The following is a 12,933-nucleotide window of genomic DNA, read 5'->3' as shown; positions in this document are numbered from 1 at the left end:
TGAGTGTAGCCTTCATTGATTTGATATCTACCATACCATTCTCTCACTAGAAGGGAAAACCTAGAATGGCAGCTGGCCCTAAAAGTGAGCCAGTTTGGGAATATTTTAATGAAGTTCCTCTACCTGTGGGTAAGACAGGCATGCATGCAAAATGCAAATAGTGCAACAAAGAAATGCAAGGCCTGGTTGCCCAAATGAAACATCATGAGAAGTGTTGCTTCTCAGAAGGAAGCTGCATTGAAGAGGATGAAAGGAACAAAAAAAATTGTTGTTACGCTACGGTACTATCATTTTAGATGCAGTTGTGATAAAAAACAAGTAGCTGAAATAGGCAAATCTTCCTTTTACAATTTCACCTTTAAAGTAGTACGGTGTGACAGTGAATGCAATGAGTAATACTAAATGAGCAGTATGGTAATAATAATTAAATAACTGCATTGACTTATTTTGTTTAGGAAAATCCATCCTCCACATACAGGATTCTGAAGACTATCCACCTTCAAGACCACCATCATTTTCTATAGTTTCAGAGTTATCTGCCAATTATAGTGTTTCAGTCCCATTATGTATGTAATGTATATCACCTATAGCAAAAAGGAAAAAAAAATCTCCATCATCCAGAAACAACCATAGATAAGTTTGTGATAAGAACCAGCAGATTACAAAAAGAGGTAATTGATGAAAATTGCCCGTTTGTTTATGCAACAAACTCTCCTTTCCGTATAACTGAGAACCCACACTTCATTAACATGGTTCAGGCACTAAGATCAGGATACAGTCCACCCAACAGAGCAGATGCTGCAGGCAAATTGCTGGATAAAGTATATGAAAGAGAAATTGAGCAGTGCGCAAAAGGTCTAATGCTGCCTAGGTCCCTTTCCTGAATTGACACAGTTAATTTAGAACCCTATAAGGCATGTAAAGTAGTTTAAATTTTTCCCTCTAATGTACATTAGTTAGCATGCATCAACACTGGATTTCATTTGCCATTATGTTACCCTTCCCCTAGCTTGTTTTCTCCCAATTATTAGTCAGGCATTTACATTAAGTAGATGTTAACAAAAAACAGGAAAATTAAGAATTTTAAATTGACTAAAAAAAAAAAAAAAGCTGTCTTCTTCTCAATTGCTCAGGTTTCAGTCTCACCCTAAATACTCTCTAGTCATCTATAAAGACCGAAGACCTCCTGCAAGAACAGGGTAGATGAGAGTAGATATTTCTAATGGAAAAATAAGTGGAGGAGGGGAGGGGCTGGAGGAGATGCTTTAAAACAAAAAACATTTCAGAACTTCTTTACATCAGAAAGAATTAAAAAAGGGTTAAAAGGAATACATTTGCAGGTAACTCAGATGCATTTTCACTTCTGTACAAGAGAGCATCTGCTGGCAAAACACAGGAAAATGTTATAAATCACACAAATCTTGCTGTATGTAGTTTCTACATGTACTACAGCATAACTTCAAGACTTTAATGACACTTAAAAAAAAAGATCTGAACACCTTTTTGCCCAAACATTTGTACTGAGGTCCAGTTAAAAATTATTTCAGAGATTTGGGAGATTTTCCAAGTCTGAACTGAATTCATCAAACTCAAATGGTGGACTTAATTTTGCTTAAACACTCCCACCTCCATATATGAACTTTCAGCCCAAAAGGAAAATTTTTAAGGAAGTTACAAGCAACAATGAAGAGGTGTAGAGACTTCAACAGTCATCTTCAGACTTCACTGCCACCAACAGAAAGACAGCTTGTATGACAGATGCTCTACAGCAGGGGTCAGCAACCTACGGCACGCGTGCCAAACACAGCACGCAAGCTGATTGAGCAGCACGCAGCTGCCTGCCGCAGGCCTGACCCCCAGCCCCACTCAGCCCCGTCGCTCTGCACTGCGGGGGCAGGAGGCAGAAGCTTGGTCCGGTGGCAGCCAAGCTTCCCCCCTCCCCCACGTCTTCCCCCAGCGTGGTGCTTTCCTGCCTCGCCCTCTCTCCTTCCCTGCGCCAATCAGCTGATGGCCCTAGCGAGGGGGAGGGGGAAGAGCGGCAGCGTGCAGGCAGCTCCGTAGAGGAGGCAGAGAGAGGTAGGGACGGGGCCCTGGGGAAGGGGGTGGAACAGGGCATATCCCTTCCAGCCCCCTGCCATGAGCCGCTCAGGGCAGGGGGCTGGGAACACCCCCCCGAGCCAAGCACCCCAGCCCTCTGCCCTGACCCCCCCACACACACAGCCTTCTGCCTTGCATCCTCACACCCCCCAGCCCTCTGCCCTTACCCTTGAACCCCCCCACTCAGCCTTCTGCCCTGCACCCCCAGCCCTGATCCTTGACCCCCCCAGCCCTCTGCCCTGACCCCCCGCACACACACACAGCCTTCTGCCCTGCACCCCCATCCCTCTGCCCTGATCCCCAGCCCTCTGCCCTTACCCCCACACACACACAGCCTTCTGCCCTGCACCCCCATCCCTCTGCCCTGAACCCCCCACATCCCCAGCCCTCTGCCCTGACCCTTGACCCCCCCACACACACCCAGCCTTCTGCCCTGAACCCCCCCAGCCCTCTGCCCTGACCCCTGAACCTCCTCACCCCAGGTCTGGGGTCCCGGACACAGGCCCTGCTCAGCCCACTGCCAGCCTAGGTGAACAGAACCCCAGGCTGGCAGCGAGCTGAGCAGGCTGGCGGTGTAAGATCAGCATTTTAATTTAATTTTAAATGATTCTTAAACATTTTGAAAACCTTGTTTACTTTACATACAATAGTTTAGTTATATAATATAGCCTTACAGAAAGAGACCTTCTAAAAACATTAAAATGTATTACCGGCACACGAAACCTTAAATTAGAGGGAATAAATGAAGACTCGGCACACCACTTCTGAAAGGCTGCCGACCCCTGATCTACAGAGAGGCTGTGTTGGATTGTATCAATAGCAACAGGGCCAAAAGGAGGATATAACTTGGGAAGGGTCTGCATGCTGTAGGGCCATGTTAGAGTTATGAAGGGACCAAGAAGTGAGAAGCATGGAGAAGAGGTAAGTGAAATGGGGACAGCACAGTAGAGAAAAAGGAGACAGCTACAAGATTAAGAGGAGATTGGAAAAGAGGCAAGGAGGCCAGTAGAAGACGGTGACTTTGTCGACACTGGTGGCAGCATGTGGGTACATGTAATATTATTCCTGGGGGATTTCCAAGCCAAAAAATTAAAAATTCTACGCACAATCTTTTAAAATACTATATATTTTATTTGTCAAAACACCACAATATAATTGTGCCAGTTTCAATTATGTTGGTAATTTATTTCAAAATATGTCACCAAGTATGTCTGTAACAATACAGACCAAAAAAGAGATTCTGGTAATTTTTTTTTTTTTTTTTTTTTTTTTTTTAAACACACAAATAGATTCCTTACTAGGCATATTAATACAGAACTTTGAGTAATTCATTTAAATTACAATACCGAACTGTATTTTCTGCACCTGTCAGAATCAGTGAAAAGGCTTGTGGAAGTCAGAGGTAACGGAGGAGTGAGGGAGAGGGAAGGAGCCTGGAGTGAACCTGGAGGGTTGTTGGGTGTAGATGTGAGAAGTATAGAACAGGGCTTTTTTGGAGGGGAGAGAGGGAGGGATTGTTAGGGAGTTGGGAAGCCTCTCCCATTCAGGCAGGCACATCTGTCCCTGTCCTGGCACCCGCCATCCATTCCCATGGGTGTTTGCAGCCTCCTCCCCGCATCGCCATGTGTCCCTGCAGCCCCCCTCTCCCCATCCTTATGTGACCTTGCACCCCCACTCCCATTCAGCCCCTGGTTCATGGCTGTCACCCACTAGCTCCTGAGCCTATGCCCCAGTCTGTTCCCCCCCACACACACACTAGCCATTCTGAACCCCAGTCTGTGACATCCCCCAAGCAACCCCATGTACCCCACTCTGTCCTAACCTGGCTCCATGGGCAGGGTGCTGTGATGAACTCCTCCTCTGGGAGTAATGACATGCATCTACACACAGCTGTGAAAAGCAGGCTGTAGTGTGCAGTTACATCTGGCAGTGAAAGGCTCCAGCAGCTGCACCTGCCAGAGCCTTTCCCTGCTGCTTCAGCCTTTCACTGTGGTGGGGAAAAGGCTCCAGCAGTGGGACACTACACTGCTAAAACTGGGAGGCATTGCTTGGGCATGTAGAGAGCCACACAGGGTATACATCCTAAGGTTCAGGCAGGTGTCTACCCACCTAAGCAGTGCCATATCAACTACTCTGTTTATAAGCGTTAGGGGTGTGTGCAGTGTATATACACTACATGCTGCCGTAAGAGTAGACATAGCGCATGGATGGAAAAAGGAAAGAACTTCAGGAACAGAAGGAGACAAAGAGGTGGGAAGAGCCATGGATGAGGGTTTGGGGCTAAGTTCCTATAAGATGCGCAGCAGGCTATCAAAGCCCGAGCTGCTGGGGCCAGGCAGAAGAGCCCCTCCGCCAGCCAGCCCCAGCCCCGCACAGCCTAGAAGAGGAGCCCCTCCCTCAGCCCGGCACAGCCCAGGCCCGCCAGAGCTGCCGGGGAGAGGAGCCACTCCCCTGGCTCAGTCCAGCCCAGCCCTGCCGGAGCTGCCATGGCCCAGGAGAGGCGCCCCTCCCCCAGCCCCAAGCTGCTGCAGCGAGAGGGCTGGGGAGAATCTGCCCTCCAAACCCCTCGTCCCCAGCCCCACCCCAAGTCTGCACCCCAACCCTGTCTCAGCCTGAGCCCCCTCCTGCACACTGAACCCCTCATCCCTGGCCCCCCTTAGATTCCACACCCCCAGCCAGAATCCTCATCCCCGCTGCATCCCAACCCTCTGCCCCCTCCCACACTCCAAACCCCTCAACCCCACATCACCTCCATATTGGTGCACATAAATTCATTCCATAATGGACGTAAAAAAATTAGAGGGAACACTGGTTTGGGGACCAGAAGGGAGATAAGAGGAAAGGGCTCCGACATTAGGAGAAGCCAGTTCTGGGAGCTCAGGATAGGGAAAGAGGAGATAACAGCTTGGGTGGGTGGGGGGGGGGAGGGTAAGAGGAGGAGAGCAGGATTTCAGACAAGACTCGAGAGTACAGATGCATCACTCCATACTGCACAGGGATTTATGATATCATTATATGCCCCTATTCCCCCATGCAGGCACAGCAAGAGAAAGCCCCAAGTAGAAATGCCATGATGGAACTTGCCATTCCCAGGGTGCTGTGGGGTCTGCGATTCAATGCACACACCCCATGCAGAGTGAGAGGCACTTACAGAGCAACAGAGGCAGCGGCAGGGCAGAGGGAGGTGAATGTGGGTTCCGCTTACACCTGAGAGAAGCAAAGAGGAGAGTTGACAGCAAATTGGATGGGAGGGAGTGAGAGTATGTGTAACCCAGAGTCCAGCTTTAATGCTGTGCCAAGTACCTGGCCCTCATGATCCCTGGCCTCACTCACCTCCACGACAGGCCTGAATGAAGAACATTTTAGGCTTGTTCTGGAGACTTGGGCAGTTTGCATTATCAAAGAGTGTGAAAATCTCCTGCAACTGTGAGAAGAAAGAAGAGAACTAAGCACATCCCCATGGTATTTCCCCCTTCCTTCCATATATGCCTCCCCATTACCTCCCAATTCCCCATAATTTCCTATGCTTCTTACATGCGATTCTTCTCATTATTACATTGAGTTCCCCACCAATTCCCAACCACTTCACATGTGCATCCAGGCTCCCATTACCTGTTTGCCCTGCCAATATCCCTCCCCCACCCCCCAGTACTGCTTCCTAAAGCTATGGAAGAGATTAGTATGTAGGAAGGTACCTGCAGTAACTTGCCATCAACTCCATAAATCCCACCCTCGATGCCATGCGAGAGTAGAGCCACAATGCAGGAATCCACATCTCGGTGAGCTGGCAGCTGAGAGAACATCTGCAATGCCTTCTGCATCTCCTGGAGGGAGAGAAACACATTCAGTGGTCCCTTCAGAAAGAGAAACGAGTGGAAAGAGCCAAGTGATACTCCTGGGGGAATTCTGTGCCACTGCGCATGCAGAATTTGCACAGAAATTAATGCTTTTTGCGCAGAATTTTCTTTTCCTCCATAGAAATTGAGCTGCTGGCTGCCACTAGGGGCTGCTGGACCTGGCAGAGCACAGCTTGAAAGTAAAAGACACTGTTGGGGGAAGAGGGAGGGAGCACACCCTGAAAGAAAGAAACTCCACGCAAGCCTGGGATCCAGCATCTGGCTTTTTCTCCCTCTCGATCCCTGGGCTCTGAGGGGGAGGGTGTGCAAGTGTTTGGGCTGGGGGGGAGGGCCCGCAGCTAGGGTCTGGGGATTAGGGGGTGCGTACAAGTGTCTGAACTGGGGGACACACCACACAGCTGGGCTCTGGGCAATCAGGCTGCCCCAAGCAGCGGCGGCGCGCCCGCCGCCCCCCCCCAGTCGTCCCGCGGGTCCCTCTTCCGCCCGCCATCCTGGGAGGGGGAGCCTGTTGAGCTCGGTTGAGCCTCCCGCGCAGTGCGCCGCTGAGGGGCCGGGGGGGCCCGGCTGAGCGCCGCGCGCGCGACTCAGCCCGAGGGCTCAGCCGCGGGAAGGCGGGACCCCGCCGCCATGAGCGCGGCAGGCGCTCCGGCCGCCCGCCCAGGCTCGCCAGGGCCCGCCAGGCATGCCGCGCAAGGCCTCGCCAATCCCACCCCCCCCCCCCCCGCCCTCCCAGGTGCCCGGGTGCGCCCGTGCCTGGCCCCCCCCCTGGCTCTGGGGGCGGAGGGAGTGTGGGTGTCTAGCTCTCCCCTATTGGGTTCTGGGGAGGAGGGAGCAGAGAAACAGGAACTGAGTTGTTGTAGGGGTTTCTTTAACACTCTACTCCTGGAGGAATGTGTGTGTGTACTGTTACAGACATAACTGCTGATAGGTATTTTGAAATAAATTACCAAAATAATTGAAACTGGCATGATTATATAGTGTTGTTTTCACAAATAAAATATGCAGACTTTTAGAATTATTGTGCACAGAATTTATTTTTTTGGCACAGAATTCCCCCAGGAGTAGTGAACCACAAGCCTAATTTAAGGGGGAGGATAGGGATAAAGTAATATTCTAATGCTTTCAAACAGCAGCAAAATGCCCTTATTTCTTCAGTATCTTTCATTCCTAAGGCTCCAAAAATGCTTTATAGGCGCTACATAGGAATCACTCAACCACTTCTGAAATTCAGCTGCCTTAAGTGTGAGACACAGCCATTTAAGAGATAAGAAATTCCGTAGACAATTACCACTGCACAGGGAGCTTAGGTTGACAGAATATAATTTGCCAGAGCCTGGTCAGGATACTGGGGCAGCTTTTGGGATAAGTGCCCATGGTAACTCAGGTACTTAGATACTAACAGTGATGAACATGGTAAGAACTGCCAAGTATCAGTGGGGTTGCCGTGTCAGTCTGTATCCACCAAAACGAGGAGTCCAGTTTCACCTTAAAGACTAAAGCTTTTGTGGGTAAAAACCCCACTTCTTCAGATGCATTGAGTGAAAATTACAGATACGGACTACCTGTAATTTTCAATCCATGCATCTGAAGTGGGGTTTTTAACCTGTGAAAGCTTATGCCCAAATAAATCTGTTAGTCTTTAAGGTGCCACTGGACTCCTCGTTGTTTTTATGGTAGAACTATTTACAATGGATGAATCCTTAATAACCATGAGTAGACAGGTTCTTGGATTTGATCTGTTATCCAGAAAATGGCTTCTGGAACAGCACAGCACCCCTTAGTGGGCATCATTAGGTTCAGCACCAACTCAGAGGGAAGAACACTCCTACTGAACTAGCAAATGAAGAACAAGTTTGCTGAGGAGATGGAAGTCTACTGGCAAGACCATAGGCCTGGATGTCAAAAGACCTGGGTTTTAAGAGAGCCTTTAACCTTAATTTCCACAAGACTTTGTGCAAGTCACTTCAGTTTCACCATCTACAAAATGGGTTAATACCTCACACTCTCACTGTGAGGCTTAATCAGTGAATATTTGAGGTTCTACGAGATCCTCAGAATGGAACAGAGAAACGCTGATTATTTAATCAGAACAAAAAAACAACCCCATCCTTTGTTAACATTAAGTTAAGCTTGTTGGAGTAACTTTTTTTTCCCCCCTTACCACCACTACAGCTGCAGTTAAACCCACAGCTTTACTACTGAAGAGTATGACAGTGATAAGGTAACATCCCTAAATATCTGAATCCTTCAGAGACCATATATTCTCTAACACAAATATTTTATATGGAAACCTTCCATACAGGGGCTCTCAAACACTATCATATTGTCAACCATATCCTAATGGAGAGAGTGTCTTGTTGACACAGCCCCTTATCATTACCCAGCCCCATCCTTCCCTTCCATTGACTGTCAGCTTGTCCCCAAGACACCAATGCAATAGTTACAAGTCCCCAACCCCTCTCTAGGCAGCACAGGAACCTCCTCACCTGCGCAGTTTGATTATGCAGGACAGTCACCCTGTAGCCAAGGTGCTTGAAGAGCATCTCCAGAGCAGTGTAATCCACATCTCCACCCGAACGGAACTCCAAGTCCTTCTCACTGCTGAAACGCACGTTGCTGAGCACGAGCGCCATGCCTCGGGGCTGTGATATCAACTTATAAGCCTGTTAACAACAGAGAAAGGCAGAAATAGGTAAACCCAGCAATGTGGGAAAAGAAAAAGTTACAGGGTACTACACACCCATTCCATTATTGTGATGAGATGTGCAAGACCTTTGGGGAACACGAGAGGAACCATCTTGGGCTAGAAATGCTCTATTTGGCTTCCTACGTGGGGTGAAGGCTCCATCATTTGTAACAGGTACTGAGACATACAGACCACCGTGGAAGATTAGGTGCTTCTCCCATAGGATTTGTATAGAATACTCATCCAGTTCCTGTGAGCCTGGGGAGCAACTCCTCCCTTTCCAGCTGAGACAAAATGAAAGCAGCAGAGTTTGTCAGCCCCAACACAGATGAAACACATGTGCACGGTCTGATATGCCAATATACACAACTACGTGTGCCTAAATAGTGAGAAGACTGGAGCAGCCGTCTCAAGAAGTTCCAGGGGCATGTGTTTGTAGCACAGGATTATGACACTGATCCAGGGTTTTCTCTGACTCTTGCTGGTGGGAGCCACATGAAGTGGACTATGGCAGGTAACACCTTCGAGTTACATGTGCGTCAATATGTCTCTACAGCCCAAAAATGCATTTTTCTTCACCCAGTCTGCTTGTGGAGTGCTCTTTCTTCAGCTCATCCAACTATCCCACCTGTAGGGGTGAGTACTCCCTCAGTTCCTGCCCCACCAAGTACTCACCAAGTGCTGGTGAGCATGATAGAATTCTGGGGTGCATGGCTTCACCAGAATGTAAGGAGGACCATCTCCATTATCCAAGGAATGCTCCATTAGCTCTATTTGAGAGATACAGAAATCAGCAATGAACAAACAAAAGTTCTGGTTGCAAAACATATTTAACATGAAATAGCTACTTAGACATAGTATACAGTGCTTCGCATATTGAAAGCGCTGCACAAATGTTTTCTACTGTAAGATGTTTCCACTCGTCTTTCATCCAGTAGGCCAGTCCCTTGTGGGTATCTGGAGTCAGCACTGTGACATGAATGAGAAGTTATTACTGCTTTTACTGCTGTTTGTCCTGCACAGACAATACTTCTCAGAGAAAGGAACTGGAGCCCATTGCTTCTTGTGCATTAACAGAATTGTTTACCAAGTTGCAATCAGTTACATTCATGCAAACCCATTAAAGGTAACCGCGTTGTGGACAAGTGACACAGTTTAATTTATCAAGCTGGGCTTTCTCCTCCTCATCCATCACCTCCAATTATGCCTTCAGTGACACTCATGCAATCCCATTGTTTTTAAATGGCTTTTGTATCAGAGGAATTGATTGGAAGTGCACAACAGGGAAGGGAACCTAGATCACGCCTTCTGAGCTATGCTGTTTCTGCAGCAGGAGAAAAAAAAGCAGTAGAATCTTTGTAGTTATTAAAATGAGTATATACGACTGAATAATACACATAGGAAACAGTCTTTCAAGAGATCATTTTTAGTCACTTTTCAGTCACCTGCAGTGGGACTGGGATCCCATAATATGGCAGAACCAGCTGCCATAATAGAAGGAACAGGTAAAACGTATTTTGTTGCAGGCGTATTTTGTTGGGTGGGCAAAAAAAATAATAATAAAAACAGACTGTGGTAATTTTCAGGAAAACACTAAAACTCTTGTCAGTTTACTAAAAGTAGCCTATTCTGGAAACTGCTAAATATTTTGTCTGAGCCTCTCTCTCTCTCCTATATATGTTCATCTCCCTTGCCCGAATCTGGTGGGAATCAAGTCTGGTCAGAGAATCACACTCACAGGTTTTGTTGTTCTGTGATGTCACATACTGTCACTCACAGGCATCAGCTTCTAATTTTCCCCAAGGGTGCTCAATCCCCACTCAGCCCCAGGCCCTGTCCCACTCCACTCCTTCCCTCAAGGCTCCAACCCTTCCCTGCCTCTTTCCGGCTCCTCCCCTGCTCCTCCCTCCCAGCACCTCTTGCACCACACACCACTGAACAGCTGCTCTGCTGCATACAGGAGAGAGGGGGAGGAGTTGATCAGCAGGGACAGGGGGTGAGCAGGAGTGGGAGGGAGGGAAGGGGAGCTTGGCTGCTGGTGGGTGCTAAGCACCTGCTAAATTTTTCTCCGTGGGTGCTTGGCACCTATGCTGTCACTGTTGTATCAGCTTATTGTCAGTTCTGTAAGCAGTTTTTCTGTAATTTTTTTTTCAAAAAGCAACAGTAAGCCTGATATATAAATAACTTGAATGGTATGTATGAAAGTTCTAAAAACGGTGCTTAAGCAGTTTAAACAATTCCAGATTTTTTTTTAAACTCACTTTATATAATCATTAAAAAAATCTGTACCTTTTAAGGCAAAACAGTGGTGCAATGTGTTTTGACATTCCATGTGATATATACAGGATGGCAGTGTGTCAATTAGAATTTCAACAATGTAAAGAAAGTTTTGGGTTTTTTTTAATTAAAAGTTTTTAATTCTTACATTTAAACAAGGGATAAAAAGAGATATGATGTGCTAAGTTCCCTGTAAGCTGTGTGGCTATGCAGCAGCCTATTTAGCGCCACGCAAGCACTCAGGGTACCCGCCCAGCCAGGACTTGCTGCAGCCAGGGGAGAGGTGCCCATAGGCACTGAATTCCCCACTAGCCGGGGAGTGCTCGACCCCCCACCTCAACCCCTTCCCCAAGTCCCTGCCCCCGCTCCACCTTCCCCACCCACCTCTTCCCCAGAGCATGCTCCGTCCCCTCTTCTACTCCCGGAGCTTCCTACATGCTTCGGCAGCAGGAGGGAGGGGGAGGAGTTGGTCAATGGGGACACCGGCAGGTGAGAGACACTGGGGGAGGAGGGAGCTTGGCTGCCGGTGGGTGCTGCTGAGCAGCACCTGCTAATTTTTCTCTGTGGGTGCTCCAGACCTGGAACACCCATGGAGTCGGCGCCTATGGAAGCACCCACTCAGCCCTAGACCTGTTCATGATGTTTCATTCCATATTCTTTATGGCAATATGCTTATGATATGAATATGACATAACTGAGATATACTTTAGCCAAGATGGCTCATATGACATATCATTGGAAAGGTTATGGTTTACTGAATGTGATTATACAATTTGTATGACTGTATCATTTCTGTACCTGAAGTTAGGAATATGAACTATGTATCTGTATTTCAAATCTGTTACTTTGGGTGTCAGCCCCAACCAGCCCTTCAGGTACAACAATGGAAAAGCCAGACAGGGCTAATGGGCCATTAGCAAAGACAATGGACTGTGAAAGAGTTTAGTCTTCTTGTGGAAGCTGGAGACAGCCTACAGGCAATGGCTACCAGAGCCACACAGAGTCACGTGTCTGAGTCACCTGGTACTAGATACCGCTCCTCCCCTTTTGGAATGCCAGTGTTTTTCCACTAGAAGACAAAAGGTTCCCACCTTACACAAGAGCTATAAGGCAGGGGAGTGACATCATTAGGAGTCTCCTCTGCCTCCCTACCCTAACTGAACTGGGAGGAGAAGGATTAAGCCCAAGCTGGAAGGGCATCTAGCTTGTGAGTAACTAACTGAGGCTTCAAGCTAGAGACCAGTGCAGCTGCCTTTCAAGACTTTCTGTAATCTGCCTACAACAATATCTAGGATGAGAAATTACTATTTGTAACCAATTTCTTCAGTGAAACAAGCTTAGTTTGCGTGTTTGGTTTTATTTCCTTAGTAATTTGCTTTGTTCTGTTTGCTACCCCTTTAACCACTTAAAATCTGCCTTTTATAGTTAATAAAATTTGTTTTGTTTCTTATTAAACCCAGTTTCTGTAATTTCTGGTGGAGGGAGGAGAAGGGAATAGAAGTTGTGCATACTTTCCTCCACATTGAGAGAGGACGTGGATTTCATAACATACCGTTGTGTCTGCACTCCAAGGGAGGTGGACACCTGAGTACTTGGGCAAGTCCCTTAAGCTGAGCCTTCCCAGATCTGATCTCAGGGCTTGGCTACACTTGCAAGTTGCAGCGCTGGTAGAGGCTTTCCAGCGCTGCAATTAGTAACCGTCCACACCTGCAAGGCACATCCAGCGCTGCAACTCCCTGGCTGCAGCGCTGGCTGTACACCTGGCCAGGTTGGGGTGTAGCGATTGCAGCGCTGGTGATCCAGTGCTGCTCATCAAGTGTGGACACACACCAGCGCTTTTATTGGCCTCCAGGGAATAAGGAGATATCCCAGAAAGCTTTTAACTAAATTACTCTCTTTGTTTTGTTATGTAGCCTCTCTTTGTTTTGTTGTGAACTCCGATCGGAGCTCCGTTGAACCGCTTATCTAAAAAACAAACACTGATCACAGCAAACAGGAGCTATCTGTACCTGGTTG

General features: G+C 47.7%; 1 protein-coding gene across 7 annotated transcripts in view; it reads right to left on the bottom strand.

The window, feature by feature from the left end:
- CASP2 (caspase 2) overlaps positions 1-12,933 on the bottom strand; it is a 39,619-nt gene that overhangs the window by 15,928 nt on the left and 10,758 nt on the right. For all 7 annotated transcript variants that reach the window (XM_039495927.1, XM_039495935.1, XM_039495943.1 and 4 more), the window contains exons 5-8: positions 9,316-9,410; positions 8,441-8,617; positions 5,793-5,921; positions 5,431-5,521 (exon numbers count right to left, since the gene is read on the bottom strand). In XM_039495927.1, coding sequence (XP_039351861.1) covers positions 5,431-5,521; positions 5,793-5,921; positions 8,441-8,617; positions 9,316-9,410 — 492 coding nt within the window. The remainder of the gene's footprint in view (positions 1-5,430; positions 5,522-5,792; positions 5,922-8,440; positions 8,618-9,315; positions 9,411-12,933) is intronic.

The sequence above is a fragment of the Mauremys reevesii genome, linkage group 1 (genome assembly GCF_016161935.1).
Source record: "Mauremys reevesii isolate NIE-2019 linkage group 1, ASM1616193v1, whole genome shotgun sequence".
In the NCBI taxonomy this organism is placed as follows: Eukaryota; Metazoa; Chordata; order Testudines; family Geoemydidae; genus Mauremys; species Mauremys reevesii.
This window is presented reverse-complemented; position numbering and strand designations above follow the sequence as displayed.